Below are 27,774 nucleotides of genomic sequence, written 5' to 3'. Positions count from 1 at the left end.
AGTTATAATTTCAAGGGAAAAAACTCAGTGTATTTTTGCAAGATTATCTTTTTAAGGGTAGTTTAATGAATGTCTCCATATACAGTCAAAGAAAAGAGAAATTGTTGTAAATCTCAAAAGATTGCAACACATAGGGAGCAACCATTTGATTTTTATAGGGTATTAAAATCTAATTTGAAATAAAAAGACAGTATGATGATATATGGTAAATAAGATCCAGGATAAACAATTGGGTAAATAAAAGACAGTCTGGTCAGAAATTATACTGAAAAAAAAATCCAGATTGCAAAATTTGGTGCTAGCCCCCCTTAGAAACTAAATGGTTGCTCCCATAGATACAGCATCAACATTTGTCTTTGATTTTTGTTTTCCATAAAATTTTATTATATACTTTTTTATGAATTATTTTTTCAGATAGAGTATATTTACTGTTATTCATTGATAGTGACATTTCTGGCTTTGATACAAGAAAACAAACCCAAAATTGTGATAACTGGTCCTGCAGCTAAGGAAGGACAAATTAATCGTGGCTATGGGATGTTAGAGGTACAGAACAACCATTCATTTTTTGACGATCAGCTAGATGTAATAAGTAGGTCATCTAATTATAGTTATTACACGGCTGGGGACCAAACTCCTACTGCAGAGGGCACATGTTTAGCAGCTCGAGGACACATAGCTACTTGTAAACGACCAATTACACAACTCCAAATACCAGACATGATAAGTCAGTCTTCGACAGATAGTATATATGAAAATGCAACGTCAAACCATTCCACAAGACGCAGTTCTCTGAAATCTCAAGATTCTATGGTACATAACAATAAAATGAATGGTTCACCAAATATTAGCATTGGAAATGGAAGTGTATGTTCTAAGCTAGTCCAAGTAGATAGACAGACTAAGCCTACCTATCATAGGAGTCCATCCAGTCCATCAGCACAAAGTATGGAGTTTTACACACCTTGTAAAAACCCTCCTTTATTGTCTAGTAGTAAGACACGGAGACCAAAACCTGCCTTAAAGAGACAAGATGCCACGGAAGACGTTGAAATGATTTGTATTGATATTGAAAATCAAAATCACATTAGTCTTTCACCAAATTGTCCCTATTTACAAGTATGATTATAATTTAACCTTGTACACCAAATGTGTTCACTTTTCTTAAAATGCATTTTCATGTTTGAAATATTCCATGTTAAAAACAATACATTATCATGTTTGAGATGTTCATGTTAACAATACATTATCATGTTTGAAATGTTCCATATGTTTGTTATGTCAAATTTACTTGTTACGAATTTGTTGATTGGATATCAATGTTTTTCAGTTTGTTACATTTGAGTATGTTTGTATTACATTTTTTTGTACCATTTTCTTTCAAAACCAGTTGAAATTTCATAACGATATTAGTTAGTATTTTGAGAACATGAACTATAGGTCATGTAATGACGAGCTATTAACATTTTAGTGGATATTTTAACTGTTGTAAAACCTTAAAAGGAACAAACAAGAAGAGAAGCATATGTATTTCACGTAACTAATGATTTAGAGCATATAATACTTTTTCCAATTACAGCATGTAAAATAGTTGACTTTATGTAATAGAGTTGGTCTTTCCCTTAATTGAATGAGTATTAGTACCTGATAAAAATCCCTAAATATTGACAGGACTTTTTGTACATTTATTTTTTCATAGGTATTTAAATCTATATCTGATAGATAGTTTAAAACTCCATGTCAATTTTCTAGTTAAGTACCTAAGACATTTTATCAGGTAATTGTCATTCAATCATTGAAGGGAAGACCAACTCTATTCCCTAAAGTTAATTATGTTTTTTGCTGTAAAAGGAAGTGAATATGATTTTTAACTTGTTTTAGTATGCATATGCAAAAGAAATAGTTCCATAATTGAAAATAATTTAAAATCTAAAATGAACAACATGTATATTCCTATCACATCTTATGGTAAAAGCGCTGCACTCAACTTTGTTAATTTATATTTGATTACTGTAATTGTAATGGTTACCACTTAGAATGGGTTTCCTTTCTCACAGGTATGACTTAGTTATAAATATTGGGTTTCATATTACGGTGTCTTGACAGTATTCTAAAAATAGTGCTATGTTGTATTAATTAAAGATATTTGTAGATTTAAGACAGTTGTGTATTAACAAAATATTATACAATTGTCATATACAATTGGTAAAAGGCTTGTTTCATAGATGTTTGGCAGAAATTAATTTCATTCTTTATCCCTTTTGATGTTGTAATTGTAAATAAATGTTAATTTTCATCATCTATTTTCTAAATTTAAATAATTTCTCAATTGATAAGCCTTGTTGGAATTTCTCTTGGGAAAAAAACTTCTGTGCAAATTTACAAATTAGGACACTGGTATCCCTAAACATGACAGTGTCTATTTGGGTAATAATGAGTTAAGCAGTACTCAATCAGAGAGTCATGCAAAATATGAGTCATGGTTGGAAAGCCTATATTTATTAATATTTTTCATACTTGTTTAAAATGTTATAGTAAAGAAATATTAACATGTGGCTTATCATATATATGACTGTTCATAGGATATATAAATTATCAGAAATGTAACATAAAATTCAAAATTAAGGGAGATAACTCTGCAAATGGCACTGAAATACTAAAGAAGCTATTTAATTTTTTATGTAAATTATATCTTAAGAACAGACATATTGGAATGAATGATTATACTTTTCATCATACAGACATATAAAACAACTTCATAACAAAAATGAAATTATATAGCCTATTTTGGGGTATATCACATTTTTCAGAATTTGCATGATTCTTACAAATACTGTTACTTGATATTAGGGGGAAGTGATGGTTAAATGACAATCAATTGATGAACTTCTTTAGGTAGTTACAATACAATGTACAAATAAGTTTAAACTGTCTATCAGATGTACCAGTAGATTAAAATACCAATTAAATTATAAAAAATTTTAATCTCATTGTTAATGGTCCAGTAATACATCACGTAATGGTCAATTAATCAAGGGAAGACCATCTCTATTCCATGGAATTAACTGTATCACTCGCTGTAACAGGTTTACAAATGCTTACAAAATTATTATTGTTTCTCCCCTTTCATAATTTGAGGATGTATGTATGCCCATGTTGCTGATGTGTGAAACATTTAACTTAGTATCCCAATGGAGGCATATCATCAAACTATATTTTGAGGAATAAAACCTACCAGAAAACTTTCTTAATAACATCAAAATTCATTCTACTATAAAAAGGACAAAATAGTATGTATGTGTCTTTACAGGATGTGTGATTACCTAAGATAAGGTGTTTTACAGCACCTCTGAAAGAACAAGCTTATTAATGAGTATAATAAAACTCCAGCCTCATTTTCATGAGTATTTTTAAGATCACAACTTCAAAATTTTAGCATTTTTATTGATATGAAAAGTTTACTGATATTGATGTACAGTGCTCTTTAAAATTGGCAAATGCTTGCATAGTCTGTATACACTACATCATAAACATAAATGCACTTTACAGCCAGTAACATAGTTAATTTTAGGGAATGGAATGGGCCTTCCCTTGATTGAAAAACCATTACCTGGTCAACTTCCAAAGGTATTTAACTGTACAATTTAAAGAGATTGAAACATTCTATCATTCCATGAGTAGTTAAATCTATGGAATAATAGAACATTTATTATTCCTTGCCATTTGTCCAGTTAAATACCGAAGAAGTTCACAAGGTAATGGTCATGCAATCAAGGGCCTGAAATTAACTAAACTACTTGCTGTAAATTTCTTTGAAATCACATGGCTGCATATTACAGTGTATAGAGTTATATTTTTAGACACGGATGACCACATTCCTTGTTTACTAATCTATCGATATTCTCGTTTGTATATATTTATTCTATCTAGCATTCCTACTGATTAATTATGAAGAATTTTTTTCTTTTTCACCTTGATATTTTTAAATCCTAACAAGTTTGTTACATTTTTATCAATAAATTTTATACAACAGTAGAGAATGTTCATTATTATAGTGATGATAGTTCTGGTCAAAATAATTTAGAGGTTTCTATATTGTGCTGAAGATTTAGACTGGTCAATTGGGAATTGGTGTACATAAATTAAGTTCAATGGCAACATGTCATCGAAGTCTGAAAGCAGCTATCTGCAACCATTTAATCCCAATTGACAATTTTCTTGAAGATGCAAGCGATGTCATATTTACTCCCACTCATACAGGAAGTTGACTTACAGCATATTATTCCACCTATTTAAAGCTACACACCAAATTTGAGATCAATCCATCTAGTGAGAGCTGAGATTTTTGTCACGAAAATATTCTCCATCCTTCTTTAAGTGAAAAATGGGACTTAGACAGAAATGGATGAATTTCGTTTAACAGGAAGTAGACGTACAATAAGCCTGAAATATGATCCCAAGATATTAGACCCATACCTGATGCAGGATACCAAATATCAAGAGACTGCAATTAGTAGTTGCTGAGAAAAATGTTACGAAAATATTTTCCACACCTGCCCACCAAACCAACATTCACCATACTATAACCAGATTTTCACTGTGAAATTAGGCCAAAAACAGGAAAGTTCCAAGAAACAGAAGTCCATATCAGACAGAAACCAAACTGCTTACAACATATGCCCTATTTACATAAAGCCACACATCAAATCTGAAATTGATCCACTTATTGAGAGCAGAGATAATTGCGATACAAATTCGGACGAAGTGCTTCCAATGTACCACCCACTCATTTAATGGAGTATAAAAGTAAGCTTGATTTTACACTAGATCACAACCTATACATTAAAACAGTATTTTTATTGGCATAAACATTGGTTATCATAAATGTCTGGGCGTTGAATTTTTAGAATTGTTCATTATTAAGTTATACTCTAATCCTGAAAAATGTTTTAGTATATCATTTTTCACTGAGTGAAATGATTGAACCTTTCATAAGCACGCTCACATACCAAAAGGGTTGCCATATAAAATATTGAACCCCTGGAATAGATTCCAATAAAAGATATTTCACTGAAAATAAATCCAATTCATGTTGACAAACAGCAGTCAAAACAACTTCCTTATGTGACATATAATGACATTTTAAGTTTTTTTCAATTGAGAGTCTTCCCACACTTCAATGTTTTCAATTTGTTTATAGTCTCATTCTGCCATGCAAAGCATTTCATTTTTAGGGCAAAATTATTTCTTTTGGATGATAACAATTCATAGGTGTGTGTGTTAAAAAAGCAACCCTTCAACTGACAAAATCAACATGGCAATATTATAAGCCAGACTGAAACATGAAGTAGCACACTTTGTTCTACTAGGTATACCAAACGGCAGACATCAAACATCAACTAAAATGGCTTACAACATATTCCCAATCTGTATAAAGCCACATACCACATTTGGAATCATTCAGTCAAGATTTTTGTCATTTAAAGAGCATTTATTTCTACACTGTAAAACGTTAAGCTTGAAAAAAATAATTTCCAATGTTTACATAAGATTTTCCAAAATAGACACTTTCATCAATTTGAATTTTCCTGCCAATTTCACCTTGTTAAAATTACTGCTCTTCAATTTGACTAATTAATGTGTTAATTGTAACATGCTCAACACATATCATTCTGTAAAAGCTAAACTTCCTAAACTCAAATTCATAACTTTACATCCTTCAAGGCCAAAAAGGAAGTCCCTAAAATCTTCAAATGATTTGGATACTAAATCTAAATTCAATTTGCAGCAATGATAGAATATTATTAAGCTGAATAATTGACTGAAACATATTAACTCATTTTGAAAGAGATATTCAATGATATAAAAAGAATCACATACAGGGACTATATTTTGTGTAGTGTTCAGAAATAGTAGGGAAGTTTCGTAAGGTGACATAAGGTATTTTCTGCAAAAGCATAAAATAGTAAAGACCCTCAAAACTGGACGTTGATAACAGACAGCATCTAAAATCACTTACATTGTATGCAAATATAATACATAAAAAGCTACATACCAATTCAAAATAATTCATCCAATGGGAGATACTTGTGACCAAAATCAGACAGAAAAGGTGTTTCCAACATGCGAGCCACATGCTAAAGTGCCTTCAAAGTAGCATACAAACATTGATCATAAGAAATGCAAGTACTCATAATGAAAACTAGAATTTTTTTCAGTCAATTTATTGCACTGGTAACATTACTTTGCACTAACATTTATATCAATAACTGAGTCATTAATGATAACAACAGACTTAACAAATTCTAGCAATTATAGACAACATAGAACATTTCTATGACAATCAGTGATGGGTCCAGAGATTTTGATTCTCAAAAGCGAGGGCAGGATATTGTTTGCTCATTTTTGCTCAAATTGTGCATGAAATCAACATTTTGGAACAAAAGAGGGGGTCCAACCTCATGAACCACCTTCCCCTCCCTAGATCCACCACTGACAATTACGTTTTCAATGATTGACAATTCTAGATGGAGATGAACACAGCATTCAAAATCCTTCTATATCTTCATAATTTTCTATTTCATGACCAATTACTGAAAAGTAATTGGCTCATTAATAAAAAAATTCAGATCTACAATATCCAATATACTTGCTGAACACAATTGTTTCTTCATAAATGCCATTTGTAAAAAAACTGATTACAGAAATAGCATTCAGATCATAAACCTGGCATGAAGTAAGCTAGATTGTCTAAAGTTCTACTGTGAGTCTCCGCAGGGCAGCCATGTAGTTCAGGAATTTGTGTTGTCAGGCACATAAGGGGCCCTAAAGCACATAATAAGGAGTCTAGTAGCACAGAAAAGCTTCCTTGAACTGCTATCATACCCTAAAAAAGAAATAACAAAGAATTCATTTTGATTTGTTACTATATATGTCTCCCTTTTTTGTTTTTGAAAGTACAGATAAACTAACTCAAGGTCCATTCTTGAAAAAAACAATTTCACTTCGACCTTATCATCTGTGAAAATTATATAAAAATCTCTTTAATTTTTGGTAACAATGGCCTTGACAGTTTGATGTACATAACCCTTTAGACTTGACAGTTTGTTGTATATAACCCTCAAAACTTGACAGTTTGATGAATATGATCCTTTTGACTTGACATTTTGTTGTATATAACCCTCAAAACTTGACAGTTTGATGTATATAATCCTTTAGACTTGACAGTTTGATGTATATAACCCTTTAGACTTGACAATTTGTTGTATATAACCCTCAAAACTTGACAGTTTGATGTATATAATCCTTTAGACTTGACAGTTTGATGTATAAAATCCTTTAGACTTGACAGTTTGATGTATACAACCCTTAAGATTTAACAGTTTGATGTAAACAACCATTTAGACTTGACAGTTTGATGTATATAACCCTTTAGAAATCAGTTTATTGTATATAACCCTTAAGATTTGACAGTTTGTTGTATATAACCCTTTAGACTTGACAGTTTGATGTATATAACCCTTAATATTTGACAGTTTGATGTATATACCCATTTAGGCTTGACAGTTTGGTGTATATAACCTTTTATACTTGACAGTTTGATATAATCCTTTAGACTTGACAGTTTGTTGTATTTAACCCTTTCTACTTAACAGTTTGATGTATATGACATAACCCTTTAGACTTGACATTAGTTGTATCTTACCCTATGTTCTTGCAGTCTCATGCCAATAATACTCAGAGATTCTCCAACTAACTTCAGGTAAGCAGCCACATCTATTGGTTCTATACCAGAACCCTGAAAAATATTTTTAAAACCAAATAATTCCAGTCTTATTAGCATATGCCTTTTTTCATGCATTATGATTGGTTGTTCACCTTTTACGATCTCAGCGATGACTGTTTTTACAACAGTGTAAATTCCATGTACATATCGTAAACAAAATGGCTACTATCACTTCGACAAAAGATAAAACCGTTTAGAGGCTCAAAACGGTATTATCTGCTTTATTCCATTCATTTCTTTGGCATTTTATATTCAAAACATTAATTCTTATGGAATATAATTATAAGTAGCCAGTAAATACTTTGAATATTGATATTGACAACCATGTCATGTTGTTCAGTTGAATGCTGGTTGCAATGTTGATTTTGAGTGTATATTTCACTGAATTAGTCTACAAGAAAAAAAAAAACTATTAATATGTTTCAGATAGTTAGGACTTTGAATTATAAGGATTAAACACTGGTTTTCCCAAATTCATGGATGTGTAAAATCGGACCATGCATTCATATACCTGACTTGAAAGTCCTCGAGGCTTTAATTTGTTTTGTGAGTGATTGGTCCAATTTTGCACATCGATAAATATTTAAATATATTCTTATATAATTCATGACAACTGGATGTTCATTTCATTCAAATAGAAAAAACACACCTATTTTTTAATATGCCATGCAAATTTTTTTTCCATAACAAAATTAATATTGCTGGGATATTTATACCCTCAATAAAATAGCATGATCCTCCTGATGCAGTGCTGCCCTCTTTTGGGCAGGTGTGATGGGTAGATGATGGATTGGCGGTACAACTCTAGGACCAGACTGACTTTTCTGTTGTGTGGCAGCTGGGGTAGATGAACTTGCTGCAGCAGCGGCCGCTGTTTTTCCCGTTCTTATTAATTGACCTTTACCAAACATTTTCCTGGCCTCTTTCTTGGCTTTACGCTTCCATGACTGGAAAAAGTTTAAGCATTACATCATTAATTTTTTTTTTTCAAATTTTCCCTTTCAAAGAAAATTTACAGATTTACTCATTCATTTTTTTTAATATTCACTTGTAGAAAAGAAATAGACAGTATCATTTTAGAAACAAGTTTAACAGCTCAATAGGTGTTTATAGCAAAGCATAAGTGCATCTAGTTCATGCTCCCAGAGTTCAGTGAAGTTAAGCTTGCTCATTTACTTGTGTTTCTATATGTATTTTATTTTGGTTATTTCATGTCCTTTGTTGTGTATGTCTTTTCTTTGTCTTGTCTCTACTTCTGGATTATGTCTTTTTTTATTATTATCTGCTTCTGGTTCCCCTGTTTCCCTTTCATGCATAAGTATACTATCATATTTTCATTACTTTATTACCACAGAACACCCGTGCAATTTTTGGACATTATTTTTTAAGTTTAAATATCTGTCAGTTACATGGTCACTTATGACAAGAATATCTTAATTGACAGCTATGCATACTTGACAGTGTCCAAAACATCTCATTGGTGTTCTGTGGCAATAAAGTAGGACACATTGGTATAATGTGGGGCAGATTTCTATTTAGAGAGCTATTTAAATTCCTCAGAAGCCTTGCTAGGTTTGTATTGAAATCAGTATCACTCTAATTCAAATTGCTATAATGTAAACACACCATTTTATCTCTTGAAGGCAGGCCTTGCCATATTTCCCCTAACCTTTTACTCAGTTGAGCAAAATCTGCAATACAAAAACAAAAAAAAAACTTTCAAAAAATACAAAATACATTTGTACAAGAAATATATTGATGCAGAAACAATAATACAAGTCTAACGAGTTGTTAGACAAACAACAGTTAAATTTGTCTTCAAAGATTTCCCATACAGCAAAAAATCGTTGTAACATAAGACAAATAGTTTTTATACATAGATTTATTTACATAGAATTAAGTAAATGAGGATATTCTAATCATAAGTCTTTTAAGACAGATTACCGCTGCATACAACTAGTCACTATTAAAGACAGATTTGACTGTAGTACCACAGATCTATATTTGTCTGGTTCTAACATAACTACTTTACATATCACACTAAATACATGCATCAACAACATTTACCAGGTAATTTTGATTGTAATCAGATTTTAAACAAGAATTTCTATATCTAAAATGCTTAGAATCACACTTCTACATGTATATATAACTTCTGCAATCTGTGGTAGAAACTTGTAACCAAGCATGCATATTCAATTTTCATTTTTTAAGTTCTTTTTTAGGAAATTTACAGATTGAGATTGGCTTAATACAAACTATGACAAATAGGTTTATTTTTAAATAGCAAATGTATTTCTTCCAAGGAGATATGTAAGGGTGTTTTGAGCAACAAAAATACCATTCAAATTTTCTATATAATTATTTCTCAATCAAAATGCTTTTCCATAGACCTTATATTACCAACACTATGACTGGCTGGGTTATTGCCTTACTGAAAATTAAAAAAAAAAACACTTAAGGAGGTAGACCTAGGATAAGGGAAACAACTCTTACAAATCATTGGAAAATTGGTATTCAGCATCAGTAACTGGGATTGATTTCATTCTGTTTCAAAGAAAAGCTTGAAAGGCTTTGGTGAAATTGAGTATGATACAAACATATCACTGATTTCAAGAGTTATTTCCCTTACCCAAGGTCTACCTCTTATATAACTATACCTAGCTCTGGACTCTCTTGCAAGACTCTATTTCTCATAGAATTACACCACATTGTGTAAGCTGTTAATCTTTTCTTCTTTTTCTCTTTCTACAGATGAAAAATCAAACAGCTCTAAAAGATCAGGTTTAAAAACAGAATTGTAAGAAATTAGATATTTAGTCTGAAACTTAATACACCTTTAAATGACTAATTTCAATAGATGTTTAAACATATTTATTAAGCAAATGATAGGTACAAGATAGCAATTACATTAATATTTGTTAATGACTAGAAATTGATAAGCTCTGTTGAACTTTTTTTCAAAACAATCTCCTCAATAGCTATCTACAGCATTGTTACTTGTTTATTGCTAGTTTGTGAATTTTTCTGAACTTTTCTATCAAACAATTTCTTCTTTCAGTTACAAAACTTCAAAAGTGCTGATATTCAGAGAATATTTCCCACTTCTATGGTAACACCAATCAAAGTCTAAAGATTTTATGATATCATAAATATGTATATTCTCCAACTAAAGTAAGTTTTAATTGATGATTATTGGTACATGTAATTTTCACTCAGATTAATTTTCTACTTTTTACTGGAACAGCTCAAACAAAATAGAAATTTCATGAACTTGATCAACAATTCTCTAATGTATCAGTGGCTGATACAAAAATTCCCAAAAGAGGGGTTGGGAGCTTTAGAGATTAATAGGATAATTAACTGGAAAGAGTGAATAACCAAAATATTATCACTAGTGCCGAAGACTGCCTAGATTTGAGGGCGGAACTTGTTCCACGAACAAGGTAAATCTTCATGCATTCTTGGTACAAATGATCATATTTTGGTTATTCACGATAACCAACTGATTATCCTATTTATTAAATAGATTTTCTTTATAATTTATCCATATTTTCATTATGAATTTTAAATTCAATTATTGAAGGATTGATATCAAAGATGTGACATTTTGGCATGAGAAAACACGAGAGTGAAATTACCAAATTTATTTCACAGTGTGAATTATTGAAATTTATTACACTGGGAACATTAAATAAAACACTGCTATCTATATAATAATTCTTTATAATCAACCAAACTATTTGAGAATAAAGGGTGTCTTAGATAAGCCTACGTGTACTACTGTTACTGTCACGTTTAGGTTTATAGGTCCAAGTTACATTTTTATAATAAAAGATTTCTTCATACAATTAAAAACTTACTATGGGTTTATCCTTGCCACCAGCTTTGGCTGAATCACCTAGAAAAATAAAATTTAGAGTCTAAATTAACATTACATAAGATTTTTATTCGTATGTTCAGTTGGAATCCACATATTACATCAATAATTTATCAGGAAACAACACACTGTGAAAGTACTTTAATTCGTGGATACCAATTTTGGTGGAAAAGGGAAGATACACAAGTTTGTGAATTCTTGAATTCGTGTTTTTGAGGTTTTCAGTATACAAATCAATGGAAACTAAATTTCTTTTTTTGGCCTACCCACGAAAAACCAAGATTAGATCCCCAAGAACAACAGTACTTTCACAGTAAGTCATGATTATTAGAATCCTGAATGTTAGTAATATCTATAAGTATCAAGCTTAGAAATGAAGGGACAACTTATCTAATACAATGAAACCAGTCTAAATCAAACCCTGAATAATCTGAAAACCTGTCTAAACCAGACACTTTAAAAAGTTCTTACATATTAGTAAAACTGGTTTTCTAACCATGGCAAACCAAACCTCTCTAAACTGAACCAATTTTAAAGCCCAAAGGGGGTTCAGTATAGACATGTTTCAATATACATGCAAATATTTTCTGAACAAACCTTTCTTTTTAGAAGCTGACTTTTTTGTGGTCTTTTTCTTTTTAACTTCATCAGCAATCACTAAATTGCCTTCATCATCATCATCATCATCATCACCAAAATCATCATCATCAACATCATCATCGTCATGCATGGTTTTCTTTTTCGTTGTTTTCTTCTTGCCTTTCTTACTCTCTACTGAAGTTGCCTCTAACAGATACAACAATTTAATAAATTTAAAAGCTGAAATTTTTCTCTCAAAATTTACATCATATCAATATACAGTCAAGCCTGTCACAGTGACCACCTGTATTTAAGGATACCCAGTGTAAAAACATCCCCATGAACTAGATTCTATGTTATATTAACCTGTATATAAAACCCATCCATCTTATTTGACCATGATTTTACTCCCCCTTGGAAGGTTACTTCAGATGAGTTTATTAAAAATCACCATTAAAAAAAAAATTTTTGTGTTGCAATATGTGTATTATTACAGACTGTAACCAAATTAAATTTTTGATAATTTGCATTTTGCAACTGTTATTTCATTTTAGTACTGGTCCACAGTAATCACACATACCTTTCCCTTTCTTTATAATTTCATCTTGATTCAGTATTGTACCATCCTGGTGTTCAAACTGCCATTCCATGTCTTCTTCGTCATCTCCTTCATCATCATCATCCTCATCATCAAAATCTTCATCTTCTTCGTCATCATCTGACCCATCCTCTATATCACTTGGTGACATTAAAATTTTTCTGACAGGAGCAGTCTGACCTGACTCAGTCTTAGCTACTTGGAGTTCTGTCAAAAGCTGTGTCTTCACTCCATCTTTCTTTTTAGTATCTTTAGGTTTCTCTGGGCTAGCCATAGCTGGAGACTTTTTAGAAGCCTTTTCTGTCTGTTTGTCAGAGCTAATAGCTGTTGTTGATACTGTTGGAGTAGTAAACTGTGCAGGAGTATTCAGTAACATTTTGATTACACTTTTCCCTTTCTTAGTTGGTGAAGGTGGTGATTCTTGTCCTTTGGGAGTTACTGGCTCTGTTTTGACTTGTTTTTGTTTTTTAGTATTCATTGGTAGAGTTAAAGCTTGTGGTGGTATAACACCCGACATCATTTCACTCGGTTCTGTTTTCACCAATGCACTTGGAGATATTTCTGTAGCATCAACTGGTACCGTTTCTTTTATCTTCCCTTTACCCTTTGATTTCTTGGTAGGGATAACAGGTTGTTCAGTTTTGACAATTCCAGGTATTCCACCAGCTACTGATAGTACTACATTTTGACCTTGTTCATTCCTTACAATAGTTATCCCAGTAGGTGGCGTTTGTTTTGTTGGTGATTGCTGCACAGGGGAGGTAACTATAGGACTTGTTTGTTTTCCTCCAGCCTTTTTGGGTTTGGTTTTTTCAGCTTCTTCAAATTCCTCCATTTCTAAAACTTTCGCAGATTTTTTCCTGACCTAAAATAAGTTTAAAAATTTTTGCATCACTATGTGAAATATTAAAGATAATATAAGGATACATACAACAATGAAAATTGTTTAAAAAATCAAAACAGTTACATAACTTTGTTGATAATAATTTCTTGTTAATATCTACATGTATATTCTTAACTATTAAAATAACATGTTAATAGGACAGGAACAGGAGTTAGATAAATAAAATTGCTGAAATTGTACTAAAATGTAAAAACTCATTAAATTAGTATTGTAATACAATTTTGGTGATTTTATCGAACTTACTCATGAACTCAGCGCACCTGATCCACGCTCCCAGTTTTTTTAGGGAGTCCGAGTTGCTTATTTACTTTTATTTCTTTGTACATTTTATTTTGGTGATTTCATGTTTCTTGTTGTCTGTGCATCTGCTTTCCCAGTCTAGTATGCATTGTCCTTAGATTGTGTTCTTTTGATTTCCACTTGAATCTTGGTTCCCTTAATTACTCTCTCAAGCCCTTGTGTTTGAAACATGTTGAATCATTCTCAAGTTAAGAAATATTCTCACATCTAGAAACTAAGAAACAACATGCCTATAACACTATAATGTAATACCGTTACAGTATGGTATCATGGAGTATTGTATGAAGAAGTATTAAGTAGCAGTCCTTGTAAAAATCAGACAGAAGGTGATTCATCCATATCAAAAACCCACCGAATTCAGTTTTATTTCTTGTTCAGAAACCAATATAGATCACACAACCAGTTTTAGTTTTTCATTTGGTTGTTGCGCTTTTGAGATAAACATTATATAGATTGTACATGAAATTGGAATTTTGCAAGAGTTATCGTTCTTGCTTTGATTTGATTTGGTTGATTTTAGTGGAAAATAAATGTATGATTTTCTAAAAAGTGCAGACCTTAATGCAAAAATAATTACTGTTATGTGAATGTATATCATATGTAGAGTGAAAGAGCATCATTTGTTTGGTGGGTAACTCTACATCATGAATCACTTTACCATTGGTAGTGTCTGAATTTTATGTGGACGGGTACTTCAATATTACATGACCTTAAATTCATTTAATTTAAAATGCCATATTGCTATCACTGATATCATGAATTGGAAACTATTTATTTGCTATTATACAATATGGGAGTTTAATGATGCTAACATTTGATTGTTTTTAAGGTTAACACTATGATGTAATACAATAATATAATATACAGATACTATTATTCAAACTTATTTGTAATTTGTGACATTTTCCCTTGATGTCCACAGATCGATAATGCTTGTCACAGTGTACTGGCCCTGATACAAGAAATAACAGGTCAGTTAAAAACCTGGCATGTGTGAAAAATCATAACATCACAATGGAGTTGAATGATGTTGGCTGATCCAGACAAAATAGGTCATTTGAAAATATCCTTTTTCAAAGTCGAAATTTTGATTTTTGTATTTTTTTTTATTATGCAAACAACCAAAATAAAATGTTACCTATAAATTACTGATAAACAGAATATTAGGCAATTGGTATTTGATACTGGCTTTCTTGCAGGAATCTCAGGTTTGCCCTAATAGGCTTGACCAGAGATACCCATGGTAAAGCCAGTATCAAATACCAATTGCCTGATATTCTGCACATCAGTCAAACATCAGATCTGTCTTTTAGGGTTGGCAGAAGCACGTATAGGTCAGTAATACAAGCACTATACAATCACATCTCTAATATTTCAAATTTTGACAAAAAAAACTAGGAACAAACATCACCTACATGAAATAAAAAATGGTGGCAGCATTTTTTGAGATATGTGAAATGTGACACTGGTATCCAATTATATGTAAATCTAGAAAGATGAGCTTATAATAACAATCTGTATTACACATGTAGTAGACTTCTAAATCAATTTACCCTTCCACGTTTTCCTGGATCTGCTTCTGGTGTAGGGGGCGTCTGTAGTATGGCCTGTGGGATGACAGGGGTTACAATCTGTGCCTGGGGAATCTGCACAAGCTGTGGCTGAGGGGTGACAAGTTTCAGTTGTTGACCAGTAGGGGAGATAACTGTCTGGACTTGAGGAGCTGTCATACTTTGAAGAAGAGAGGATGCTGCAATAATAATCTAGATGTTTTTCACAAAGTTATGCTATGAATACTCCTGCCATTATCATTTCAAATCTTAGCAAATCAATCAAACAGAAATTTACAGTCCACATTTAATATAAAAAAAGACAAGTAATATATTGAAAGTGATAATACAGCATTTAAAAATTACAAAATCAGAAATTATTCTGCCTTGTTGAAGCTAAAATATGCAACCACACTTTTATGTTTAAAATACTATTTCAAAACGCATTGTGTCATGTCAAACAGGAAGTTGGAGTTGGGCTCAAAATATGAGGTCATACAACCCATCATGATAAAGCTGTGTACTGAATAGAAACCATTTTAGAATTAAAAAAAGTTAAGAAATACTTGTTCAATATGCTACCCATACAAAAATTGAGGAGCAGGGGTCCAGTAGCATCCAGAAAAAAGAGAATACATGCAACTCATCAAGATAAAGCTGTGTACCAAAACTGAACACCATTCTGCTCAGCGCTGCTCAAAAACAGTTTGTGGGTACACAGACAAACAGCCAAAAACAGCAGTATAGCCCCAAGGTAGAAGTGCAGACATAATAAAATAGCTTGTGAAAGAGAAACAATCCTTGGACTTTTCAAAGATCAAAAGGCATAGAGGGTCAGGTGAACACAATGCAATAAAACACACACACAGGAATGAACTGAAAAAATAATGAAGAAAACTATGATGAGGAATACAAGTGTCCATGTTTATATCTGTCTACATCAGGGATATGGGGAACATCATCTACCAAGAAATTTATGAGGGTGGTGGTAAAGTAGCATAAAACTTACTACATTGTTTAAAGCCTTTGTCTGTGTACTTAACTGCTTAGTTCTCCAGTGATGTAAAAATATTTTTACTTGTATGGTATATAAGAAGAATGGATATGGTGAGTATATCAAGGAGACAACAACTCCACCTATGTAAACTTTACTTCTAATATGACATGCTTCAAAAGTCTTTAGACCACAGCTGGGGTAAAACAGTGGTAAACTGTAAATCATGACCAATATTATAGACATATATGTCATATGCTTTTCCAAGTTTAACCAAAATCAGTCGAATTTTGTTTTTCAATGGTTGCCATTCCATGCAACATATAGACTGTGTCTTTTCATAAACATGAAAGAAATAGTCCAAATAAAATTGAAGTAATTCATGTAGACTCTATTTTATCATTGTTTTACCAGTCTTGCCAATCATGTCAACTTAATTTACCCCCAAGCGATGAGTTTTGATGTAGGTGTAAAATAAAGTGATATAAATGGCTAGCTGTGGTCATTAAATACACAATAGTGGACCTAATGATACCAAATATTTTATGCTATGCAATCATTTAGTATTTAAAGAGTAAAGCACGGGTGGATCCAGGGTGTGAAGTTTAAGGGGGTGCAGGTAACTGAGCAGAACAGGACAAAAAATTTTAGAGAGCAATTCATTTGTTATTTGCCTTTCCAATGATACTGTTGACTTTTATCCTCTAATGCATCAATCATTTTAATTGGGAAATTTGGATAATGGTAAAAAACCTAAAAGTTGTATTAAAAATTATTACTTTTATAGAGGATAACAGGATAACAAGAAAAACATGGGTCAAAAACAATATATTAGTGTAACATTTAACAGAAACACCATATTCTGCACTTACACTACTACATGTAATTGGGAAATATATATCTTTTTTATTTATTTTTTTTTAGCCATTTCTTTAACAAATTGGGAAACTTTCATTTTTAGAAACAGCCTTTTTTCAGAGTTAATTTCAGGCAAACAATATCACTGCCTACAAAATAAAAGTATGAATTTTGAAAACTGCCTTTTCGCTTTATTTGATATGCCATTGCATGTTAACTGATTTGTGCAGTGATTTTCCTCTTTTTAAACTGTTTAACCCATGCTTTGACAATATTAGGGAAGACTTGAGCCTGCCATGCCCCTGCCCCCTGCGAAGTTAGTTGATTCACTTTGTATTAGGGAGCTTTCTTCCAAAAAGAACAAAATTATCACCAAAAAATTTCAAAATCCCTCAGTCTGGTGTGGACTGACTGTTATATCATTATGCATTATACATCCACCAAAAGACAAGCATAAAACAGATAAAATTCACCCATTAAATTTGGTCTTGTGAAAGCTGATATTATTGGGACTTTTACACATTAATTACTTTATAAAATGCAAGTAAAAGATTACTTTTAAACAAGAGGCTCCCAGGAGCTTGACTCGCTCACCAAGTTGAATATTTCCTTTCAAGGGCAACAAATTAAACAAGAAGTTGTACAACAATTTTGACTCAAGAAGACTTTGATATGACTTATCATAAGGATCATTTCAGCAATTGAAAGTTTCTACCTATCATAGTTTTCAAGATATTGGCTGAAAAAAAAAAAAAAACGTCATTTTTCCGCTTTCAAAGGCAATAACTCTTACAAGGCGTCGTCTGACAACTTTTATCCCAGAAGACTTTTGAAGTCCTAATAATAAGGTTCCTTTCAGCTACTGAAAGAATCTGGCTAAACATAACAGTTTTGGAGATATATGCGAGAAACTACTGTCTGACCCCTTATGTTCTATTTTTAGTAACTGTGACTATGTTTTTGGACAGATCAAAGATCCCCACAGGGGTTCTATGCAGGATACCCCAAGAAACATTCGTAACAAGTTTGGTTTTAATTGATCAAGTAGTGTCAGAGGAGAAGACTTTTGAAAGAAATAATATTAAAAATATCAAAAAACGTTGAAAAAGGGCAATAATTCCAACATGGCTTAACACAACAAACAAGATAAATTTCATCATGCTGAACACTTTTACAAATGCTCAACATAACAGTTTTGGAGATATATGCAAGAAACTACTGTCTGACCCCCCCCCCCCTTGCAGATAGATCTTATCATGTTGAACACTTTTACCCTGACAGAATTAAACTAAACCTAATGTTTTTGAAGATATATGCAAAAAACTATTGTCTGACCCCTATGTTCTATTTTTAGTAATGGCAGCAATGTTTTTTGACAGATCAAAAATCCCCACATCAGTTCTATGCAGGATACCCCAAGGAACATTCATACCAAATTTGGTTCCAATTGGTCAAGTAGTGTCAGAGGAGAAGAGTTTTGAAAAATTGTTAACAACAACAGACACTAAGTGATGGCAATAGCTCACATTTCAGCCAGGTGAGATAAAAAAGGCTCTGAATCAAAAATCCAAGATTAGCTTTTAACATCTTTGTTACCTGGAATTTGAATTTGGACAGTTTGTTGAACATGCTGCTGTGCCATAACAGCTGGTTTTTGTGGCTGCACCAGTAGTTTACCCTGAAGATTAGATGCTGCTGCTGGAGATATATTCGGAGAAGATTCTTCATCCTCATCATTCTCACTTTCTATCTTTTCTAAATCTTCATCAGTGACTTCATCAACAAATCTGGCAGGTTTTTTCCTTGCTCTCCCAGATCTCGTCACTGAAAAAAGAAAAACAAAGAAAGCCTGAAAGATGTTATGACATACATGTACTAATATTGAATGTTCACATGTGATGCAAATTTCCTGTTGATATATGCAAATAAAACTTGACCTGTACTTGGTTATTCAAAGCGTTTTAAAACAATTTAAGATTACTTGTTTGAATGATATTCAAGGATCATTTAAACTTAGAGGTCAAGGGCCATTGGCTATAAAAATGCAAAAATGACCCAAAATGATAGGGAGGTACAGGTCAATGGCCCATTATTTCGTGACAAAATACCCAGTATAATCCATTACTTGTAATATTGGCATATTGTGTAATTGAAAAATGAATCATTGACCCAATATGAGAAAATTCAAAAATTACTCTGTGACATGTTTTCAAAATATCATCCAGACACAAAAATTGTGTGAAAATTGGATATGATTATTCCTAAAACATGTACATTGTATATGGTTATCCTGACCATCATCCATCAGAGGTATAAAACTGCAAGAACATGAACATGATACTACATGCCTTGTTGTGCTATAATATAGGTATACACCCACCAGTATGGGTAGTTGATATCGTACAGCAACCAAGTTTGCCTACAATGTATGCTCCATCTACATGTATATTAAGCCTCTACCATATTTGAAATCAATCTTTCCATTGGGAGCCAAGATAATTGCAAATGAAACTCGGATGGAAGGGGAGAGAGTATGATGGTAAAGTATATATCTGTACTACTGTAAAAATTTTCAAGCATGACAAAGTTATCATTGTAATCATTAATCATTCCAAAGCCTGATTGCTCATGTAATTCAATTTAATTAATTTCATATCAGAATACACTGTGACTACTCTTGATTACATTCTCATTACAATGGAAATAAATCTCAAATTATGTCTATGAACATTGTAAAATATCATGTCTAAAAAGTGTTATTGTAGCATTCAAATCTAAAATGTAAGTTTCTTTTGAATAGTTATTTCATCTCAATTTTGAATGTATCTGTTCATGGGTAATCAAGGGAACCAATGTTCTAGCAGAAATCAAAAGAATGTAATGTATTTTAATCATATTTGTATTTAACAGGTTTTATTTTTAATTCAAATTGTAATTCAAATAAATTGTTAAATACCAGAACTGAGGATAATAATTAGTAAAGTAAAATATCTTGAATATACATGTACATGCATCTGGTACCTTAGAGGAAAGATACACCAACCAGTGCTTGATAATACTTTGATGCGTATTGTAAATAAAAGTTCAATCATCTTCATCTGTTTGTGTTTTCTATTTAGTCATGTTCCATTTTAAGAGAATGTCCATGTAGAAGTCAGCCATTGCCTATGATTAGGGTGGCATATGGTAAATTTTATCCCACTGAATTCTTTGTTCCAATGTAATGTTTATATCTTATGTATGTCAAATAGTAAAAGCATATTTTTAAACTGACAAATGATGGCTCGGAAAATGATATTGAAGGAAACCAGGAGCGATGCGAGATCAGTTTTTGATTAGTTTGCAGTCCCCCAAACGACCCTAGTTTTAACCCCCAACTCCAGACTTTTTTTTTGTCAAAATGAAAAAAATAAAATAAAATAAAAATAAAAAACTGACCAACCCTACTCACTTCAGGTAATCTGGATTTTTTTTCATTACTTTTCCAGACCAGATTCGTTTTTTACAGCAGTAAACAATGGCAGCATACTTGACCATGAGACAAATTAACAGACTGTTGATGTTTCATTCCTGTTTGTAATGATTATCAAGTGATCAGTTGTTGTCATTAATATTTTCATTGAACACTTAAGCTTTCATCTTTTTTAGGATTTAGCGACATTTCAAGCTCACCATGCAAGTTGATTAAAAAAAAATAAAGGTAAAAAAAATAACTTTCTCAACTGTCACCCCTATTTGTGACTGCTAACACAAATATAAGTAAGCCTTAAATAACTTATATTAATATATCAGGGTAAAAATCTGTGTAATTGTGCGCAGTTTCAATTTAGTTAAAATTTTAAGTAAAAACAACAGAGCATTTTTCATGTGTGTCTAGTGCTTAAGAATTATGATATTGTTACTAACACAATCCAGGGATCTCCATTAATCAAAATGAACACATGGCTCACTCTCAGATTTTCATCGTGGCACATGTCCTTTCATAAAGAAAATAAATTGCCAAAGAAAGTATGATAAGGTTGAATGAGACATATTTAATAGCACAGGTTTCAACATAGAAATTTGTCATCACCAATTCTGGTAAATCTTTTTATCTGTATTGTCTAACTCAGTTAAACTAAGGTGAAATTTTCCCTTCCCTATAGGCTTGACCGTAGGTCTACAGCTCTTGAGAAATTACAATGACTAGTAGGTGAGGTTATTTTTGTTGAAGCCATTAAAAAATTTTTTTTTATAATTTAACCACAAGATCCTAGACAGTCAAATGTCGTTTTCGTCCAAATCTTTATCATTAAACATTATTTTTGAGCTTTTGGGAGTCGAAACTTCTTCAACACTTCACATGACCTAGGGTCGAAGGCCAAAGGTCAACCCAGTAAGAAAGCCAAGTCCAATCGCATTCAGAACACTAAGTTTAAACCAGAATGTTCTAAGCTATTTCCAGCCATCTCCTTTGATGAGGAAAGCAAAGCAACGTTTCGCAAAGATTGTAAGACAGCAAATGAACTCTCATGACAGGATGTCAGACCAAGTTGAAAGACAACATCCAGAAACACGTCAGGAGCGCCGACCACAAGAAAGCGCTACATACTAAACATCTGAAAACAGACTGGGACCAAGGCTTAGCAACAGCAAACAAGCAACATAAGACTATAATAGCACAGGATAAATGTATTACATGTATAAGATCATTTTTTTTGACAAATTGTGTCCAAAAGGCGTGGGTATATGCCGAGGTGGAAAAATACATATTTTTCAATCGTAAATATCTTCAAATACAAAAATTAATATTAAAAATGCTTTGGATTATCTGTTCAAAAGATTGTTTAAAAGAAGAATTTTTACCAACAAAGAAACATGTAGCTTCTACAGATTTTTAATAAGCTTTCAGGGTTCTACGTATGTTAACCAATGAACATCTGAAGCTTCACATTGCTACACCTCCTTGATCTCAAAGTCCCCAGGTGTACGGAAAAGAAAATATCCTCCGACCATATGCAATCAATCGTATTGTGAATTAAATCAGTCATAAGGTTTCTTTATATCTTGTGCCAGAAGTTGCTTTCAATTTACTGTGTTCTCAGTCTGAATATAGCCAGCTTGAAGAAAATCGTTATCTAGTCAAATATGAGATTCCTAAATTTATACTGCTGTACCCTCTTTCCGATGTATACCTAGTTCCGATGTATTATAAATATCCCTTCTTGTATGGAACTGATTGCAAGTGCTTGGGTCAGAGGTCAGCATACAATATTTCCAACTTTTCCCAAACCTCTGTATGCCATATTATTTAATCCCTTTAAGAAATGTAGAAAATATATGTGAAACCAATCAATCGATATTGATTTATCTTCTGCCATTTGCAAAGCTTCCCAAAAAACAATCATGTGACCAAAATACGTCATGTGTCATAAGAAAAAACTATGGAAAGCCAGATTAATAAAAAATGAAAATTTTCGGAGGATTTGACAATTGAAAATATCAAACATTTCTTCCCTCATCTTGAAAACATTTTACTTTGAAAAATTTAATGGAAATGAATAGATGTATAGTATTAAACAATAGAAAAGTACATAATGACAGATACAAAATAATGAAGAAAAAGCAATACCACCCTAATGCATTAAAATCTACCTTCAATGCAGTTCAGAAAGGAATGTCTGTGTATAAAGCCTCAAAGAATTATGGTGTTCCTAAAAATACTCTGAGAGACAGGAAACTTGGTTTGGTTTCTGTGGTTGGACGGTGCTCAAATTTCCTGTTTAATGAGGAAACAGAGAAGAAAATGGTGGATCATATCACACATATGGCCAGTATTGGTTACGGCTATTGCAGGATGGATGTAATTTATCTGGCATCTGATTTGGCTGTGTTTTGGGGCAAAAGGAAAGCTATCGATGGTATTTTGTCCAATAAATAGTATTATTCTTTCTTGAAAAGATGGCCTAACTTGACAGTAAGCAAGTCTCAGAAATTAGCTATGCAGAGAGCCCTATGTGCATCTAAGGAGACGCTTACCAACTACTACAAAGAGCTTGGCACAATTCTTACAAAAAATGATCTCCATAATAAACCACACAAGATCCTCAATATAGATGAGAGTGTTCTGCAGACAGAACACAAGTCCGGTATAATTGTACATGATATAGTTGTCAAACCTCAGTCAGTAACATCACCCAGGTCCACAAATGTTACAATAATTGGTGCTGGCAATGCCATTGGAAATGCTGTTCCATCTTATTACATCTTTCCAGGGGTAAAGTTTGACAGATCTCTGCTACTGGAGGGGACTCCAGCTGGTTCAGATGGCCAGTGCTCAAAAACTGGGTGGTCAAACAGCGACGTTCTCAAAAACTACCTGGATAAGTACTTTCTAAGGTATGTTGCTCATGATAAATCTGACACTGTGTCACTCCTCTACTGATTATGTTTGGTGGACACTGCTCTCATGTTAGCTTAACTCTACAAGATTCAGCCAAATCAAAAAACATCATCCTTTTCATTCTGCCACCAAATTGCAGTCACATCCTTCGGCCATTAGATATAGGATGCTTTGGACCACTCGAGGCTTGCTACAACAGAGAAGCACAGCTCTTCATGCACAGAAATCCAGGTTGTAGAATAACAAAATTTTATATTGGCCAATTGTCATGTTCAGCATACCAGAAATGACTCTCTGCACAGAATCTGACATCATCTTTCAAGAAAAGTGGTATACATCTTTTTAAGCCAAAGGCTGTTGACCAATGAGCTTGCTCCAGCCACTATATACAACAAAGAACCATCCAATACTGAAACTGAAACGACAGTCAATAAATGAAAATATTTCAGAAGACACAGTTACCATTCTGAATCAGTCTGATAAGGAGTTACATATAATTACATCTGACAATGAATCTGAAAGTCAGCTTCTTCAACTGAAATCATTGGAAGCAGTTCTCCATCAACATTCCTTCAGAAAAGATGTATAGTCTCAGTTACAAAAAAACCAAGAAGAAAAGGGACCATTTCACTATTACAGGACATCTAGGAAAGAAAAAAAAACATGGACCATCTGAACCAGTCGGTGTAAAAAAAAAGCTACTTTCAAACCACCTTGTAAAACATCAGACTCTAAATCAGCAGAAAATGTAAAGGAGGAAACCAAAGGTATGTCAAAAAAGAAGGGACCAGTAAAAAGAAAAAGTACAAAAGAAAAGCTAAAAATGGAAAAAAAAAGATTAAATTATCAGATGAGGCAGCAAATGCAGGCCTAGGAACATCTGGCCTCAACAAACAAGGGGTCCAATTTGTTTAAAAAATTCATTTAGTGACAGTGACCTGACTGATGATGATGATGGTGACACATGTTGTGTTTGTCATAAGAGGGCCCCTGCTGAAATTCATCAATTAGCTGGAATTGTGTTTTTTAAATGGGCGCAGTGTCACAATGTTGAATGTAAACACTGAACACATCTCCAGTTTTGTAGTCACGTCCGAGTGATCCAAAGAGGGGACTTGTTCCTTTACCCCCATTGTATAGAACAATGACTAATGAAGTGTTCATTGCATTATTATGTTAAATTTCCATTGTTTAACAAATAATTCCTGTATTGAAAATTTTAGATATTTTTGTTTAACAGTTTCTTTTTGTTGATTTAATTAAAGTTGTTCAAATGTTTAACGATTTTATTTGCAAATTTAAATAATCTAATGATTGAGATCACCCTACAGTACATCAATTTTCAGTGATGTAAAAAAAATCTAAATGATTTCAGTACTTAATCAATTTCAATCAAATAATTAAAACATCACTTTGAAATAATTTGCCTTAAAAAAAAAGTGTAAAAAAACACAATTCCCACATATACATATTTTTCTTTTAGATTGAAAAAGGATTCTATATACTCATTTCTGTCCAATACTATATTTTCTTCACTAAATCCAATACTTACATATTTCTATCTATTAAGTGGATTTGTATTGTACCCCTTTTGGCTCTCCATACTTGTTTAATCGGAAGTACACAGAATTGGGGTACGACAACAACAATGGTGAATGAATGACATTTGATTTTCAGTCACTGACACTGGTGTAGTAATAATTATATAAAGACATGCACACAACATAATTTACAGAAATGGAAAGTAGAATGTCAGAATGTTCTTTTAATAAATAATATTAGCGTTGTCTTGTCAAATCGGTAACTCGATCGGAAGAATATTATTTTGACCAACGGAATGAGAGTACCAGTATATATAGATTCTGCTTCATACACAATGCCGAGGAGCACGTTATTTAGAGTTCTTATAAATAGATACCTAAATGAGCAAGTTTATAACATTTGATAAATTTTAACAAATGGGAAGTACCACAGCCAAAAATTCAAAAAATAAAAAAAAATTGAAAGATTTAAGGGATCTTGAAGGAGATGCTATTTGAAAGTACCTTCGTCTCTTTGAGCTTTTGACAATTTACCCGATACAGGGGAAAATTCGTCTTCATCATCTTCACGTTTACGTTTTGCAGGCATTCCTTAAATCAAAATTTTAGTAACATTTGCCGTGAATATATTGGTTCAACAAAGCTAACTTTCGCGGCCGAATGAATGTAAACAAGTACATTTCCGGTTGGATACATGATGAAGTCGGACCAAAGAATTTACGGACCTTATTAATCCAAGTTGGTAGAATTTATATTTTTAACTAATGACTTGTCTATTATCACAGAAACCAATTTTATAAAGAGGATTTCAGTGACATTTATGTTAAGACATTTTTAAATAATAAGAATATTCTTCAAGAATATCACCATTATGGAACGATAGAAGGGAAATCAAAATCATCTCCTTTGTCATAAATTTTGGTATGGAGACTGCCATTTTCTTGTGTTATATCTAAATAAAGAAGGAGATATGAGTACTTTTTTTTTTCTTTTCACAGAATATTTTGTTCTTTGTGAAAGCTATGTTGAACATCGGATTATATTATTCGTATGGTCTGAGAGACCACTGTATATATATAATACAGGTTGATAGTTAACTACTCTACTTTTACCCATTTTTTCTTTGAAGACTGGTGACGCATTTGCCTTCTTCCATTCGCTTTTTTTTTTGTCAATTTGTCAATTTGAATCAGTAGTCGTGTGGTTAAGACGCCCAGCCAGTATGTTAATAATCAAATGGGCAGCGACCGCCTAGTAAACTTATACAAGGGTCTGAAAAATTCCCAACGATGTTAGAACTATCAAATTTGCGAAGCAAATTTTTGGTCGTTCCCTCCGCGGGACTCGAACTCGTACCGCTGTGACATCTATGACAACAGCGGTACAAGTTCGCGTCCCGCGGAGGGAACGACCACATACGAAATTGCTCAAGTACTTGCATGTGCAAGTAAGTTTGGATTCCAAAGGTAGGTTGGTAATACATCAGGAATAGTGGCTTCATTTTCACTTACTTCACGAAAAAAGTGAAAATTCCATGCTTTCGTGTCAAGTTTTTTGGGGGGTGGGCGATTTGTCTGTCTTTTTTTTTTTTTTTGGAGGAATACAACTGATCGTTCAGGAACCGTAAAACGGTTCAACACGTACAGCGAACGGTCTTACAATTGAGTAGGAACTGTTCACAGACTCATCTATGTTTGTTTTCACTTTTCAGAACCAATATAAAAATGATTAGATTCAAGGGATCTTTAAACAATGTTTTATTACTCATTCCTTGATTACTCTATTTAGAACTTAATGCATGTTTTGTTATAACGCGTCTGCTACTAGAATCATAGACCTCTAATTCAAATTTAATTACAGGTCTATACTAGAAAGTACTCGCAAAATTTACACAGTTGTGGTTAGCTTATAAGAACTTTAGGTCATGCTTACTTACTTTAAATATTACCATAATTTGGATTTTGTAAAAAAAAAAATAATCAATGGAACCATGATTCTAGCGGAAATCAAAAGAATGTAATCCAAGGACAAAGACCAGACATGAAATACAGACAAACACAACAAAGAAAATAAAATAACCAAAATAATACGTACAGCAAAGCAAAACAAGTAAATGAGCAACTGTGAATCCACCCGAAAAACTGGAAGCACAGACCAGGTGCACCGGTAGGGTAAGCGTCCACGGCTTTTCTAGAAACACCCGCCGAGCTGCTCATAAAAAGTCAAGTCCGGGGTAGATGAAAGAGGAAAGGAAAACTATGACACGTTGAACAATTAAATCGGTTCTGATGGTCCAGATGGATACACCGTAACGTTCCACGAGTTCATGATGACGACCATAAGACTTCTGTAGTGATGACTTTAATCTTGTAGCAACATAACCCTGTTTCAGAAGCCTAATT

General features: G+C 32.7%; 2 protein-coding genes and 1 pseudogene across 5 annotated transcripts in view; 2 read left to right on the top strand and 1 right to left on the bottom strand.

The window, feature by feature from the left end:
• The window catches only part of LOC148628818 (receptor-type tyrosine-protein phosphatase epsilon-like), a 139,788-nt gene extending 135,748 nt beyond the window's left edge, over positions 1-4,040 (top strand). For all 4 annotated transcript variants that reach the window (XM_088595089.1, XM_088595099.1, XM_088595108.1 and 1 more), the window contains one exon: positions 415-4,040. In XM_088595089.1, coding sequence (XP_088451215.1) covers positions 415-1,125 — 711 coding nt within the window. In that variant the 3' untranslated portion in view covers positions 1,126-4,040. The remainder of the gene's footprint in view (positions 1-414) is intronic.
• Positions 4,041-6,208: 2,168 nt separating this feature from the next.
• Positions 6,209-26,052, bottom strand: LOC148628816 (uncharacterized). The gene is made up of 11 exons (XM_088595076.1): positions 25,877-26,052; positions 19,046-19,273; positions 15,601-15,797; positions 12,826-13,708; positions 12,264-12,452; positions 11,650-11,687; positions 10,447-10,534; positions 9,413-9,477; positions 8,503-8,733; positions 7,706-7,798; positions 6,209-6,886 (listed from the first exon to the last, which is right to left on the bottom strand). Exons 1-11 carry the CDS (start codon positions 25,959-25,961, stop codon positions 6,719-6,721), a joined length of 2,265 nt encoding a protein of 754 aa, XP_088451202.1. The 5' UTR covers positions 25,962-26,052; the 3' UTR covers positions 6,209-6,718.
• Positions 22,951-25,090, top strand: LOC148628817 (uncharacterized; annotated as a pseudogene).
• Positions 26,053-27,774: the final 1,722 nt, after the last annotated feature.

This window comes from Perna viridis, chromosome 1 (genome assembly GCF_037379345.1).
Source record: "Perna viridis isolate PV_CMFRI_1.1 ecotype Kerala chromosome 1, ASM3737934v1, whole genome shotgun sequence".
NCBI lineage: Eukaryota > Metazoa > Mollusca > Bivalvia > Mytilida > Mytilidae > Perna > Perna viridis.
The sequence above is the reverse complement of the archived record's forward strand: the minus strand, read 5'-3'. Positions and strand labels throughout refer to the sequence as shown.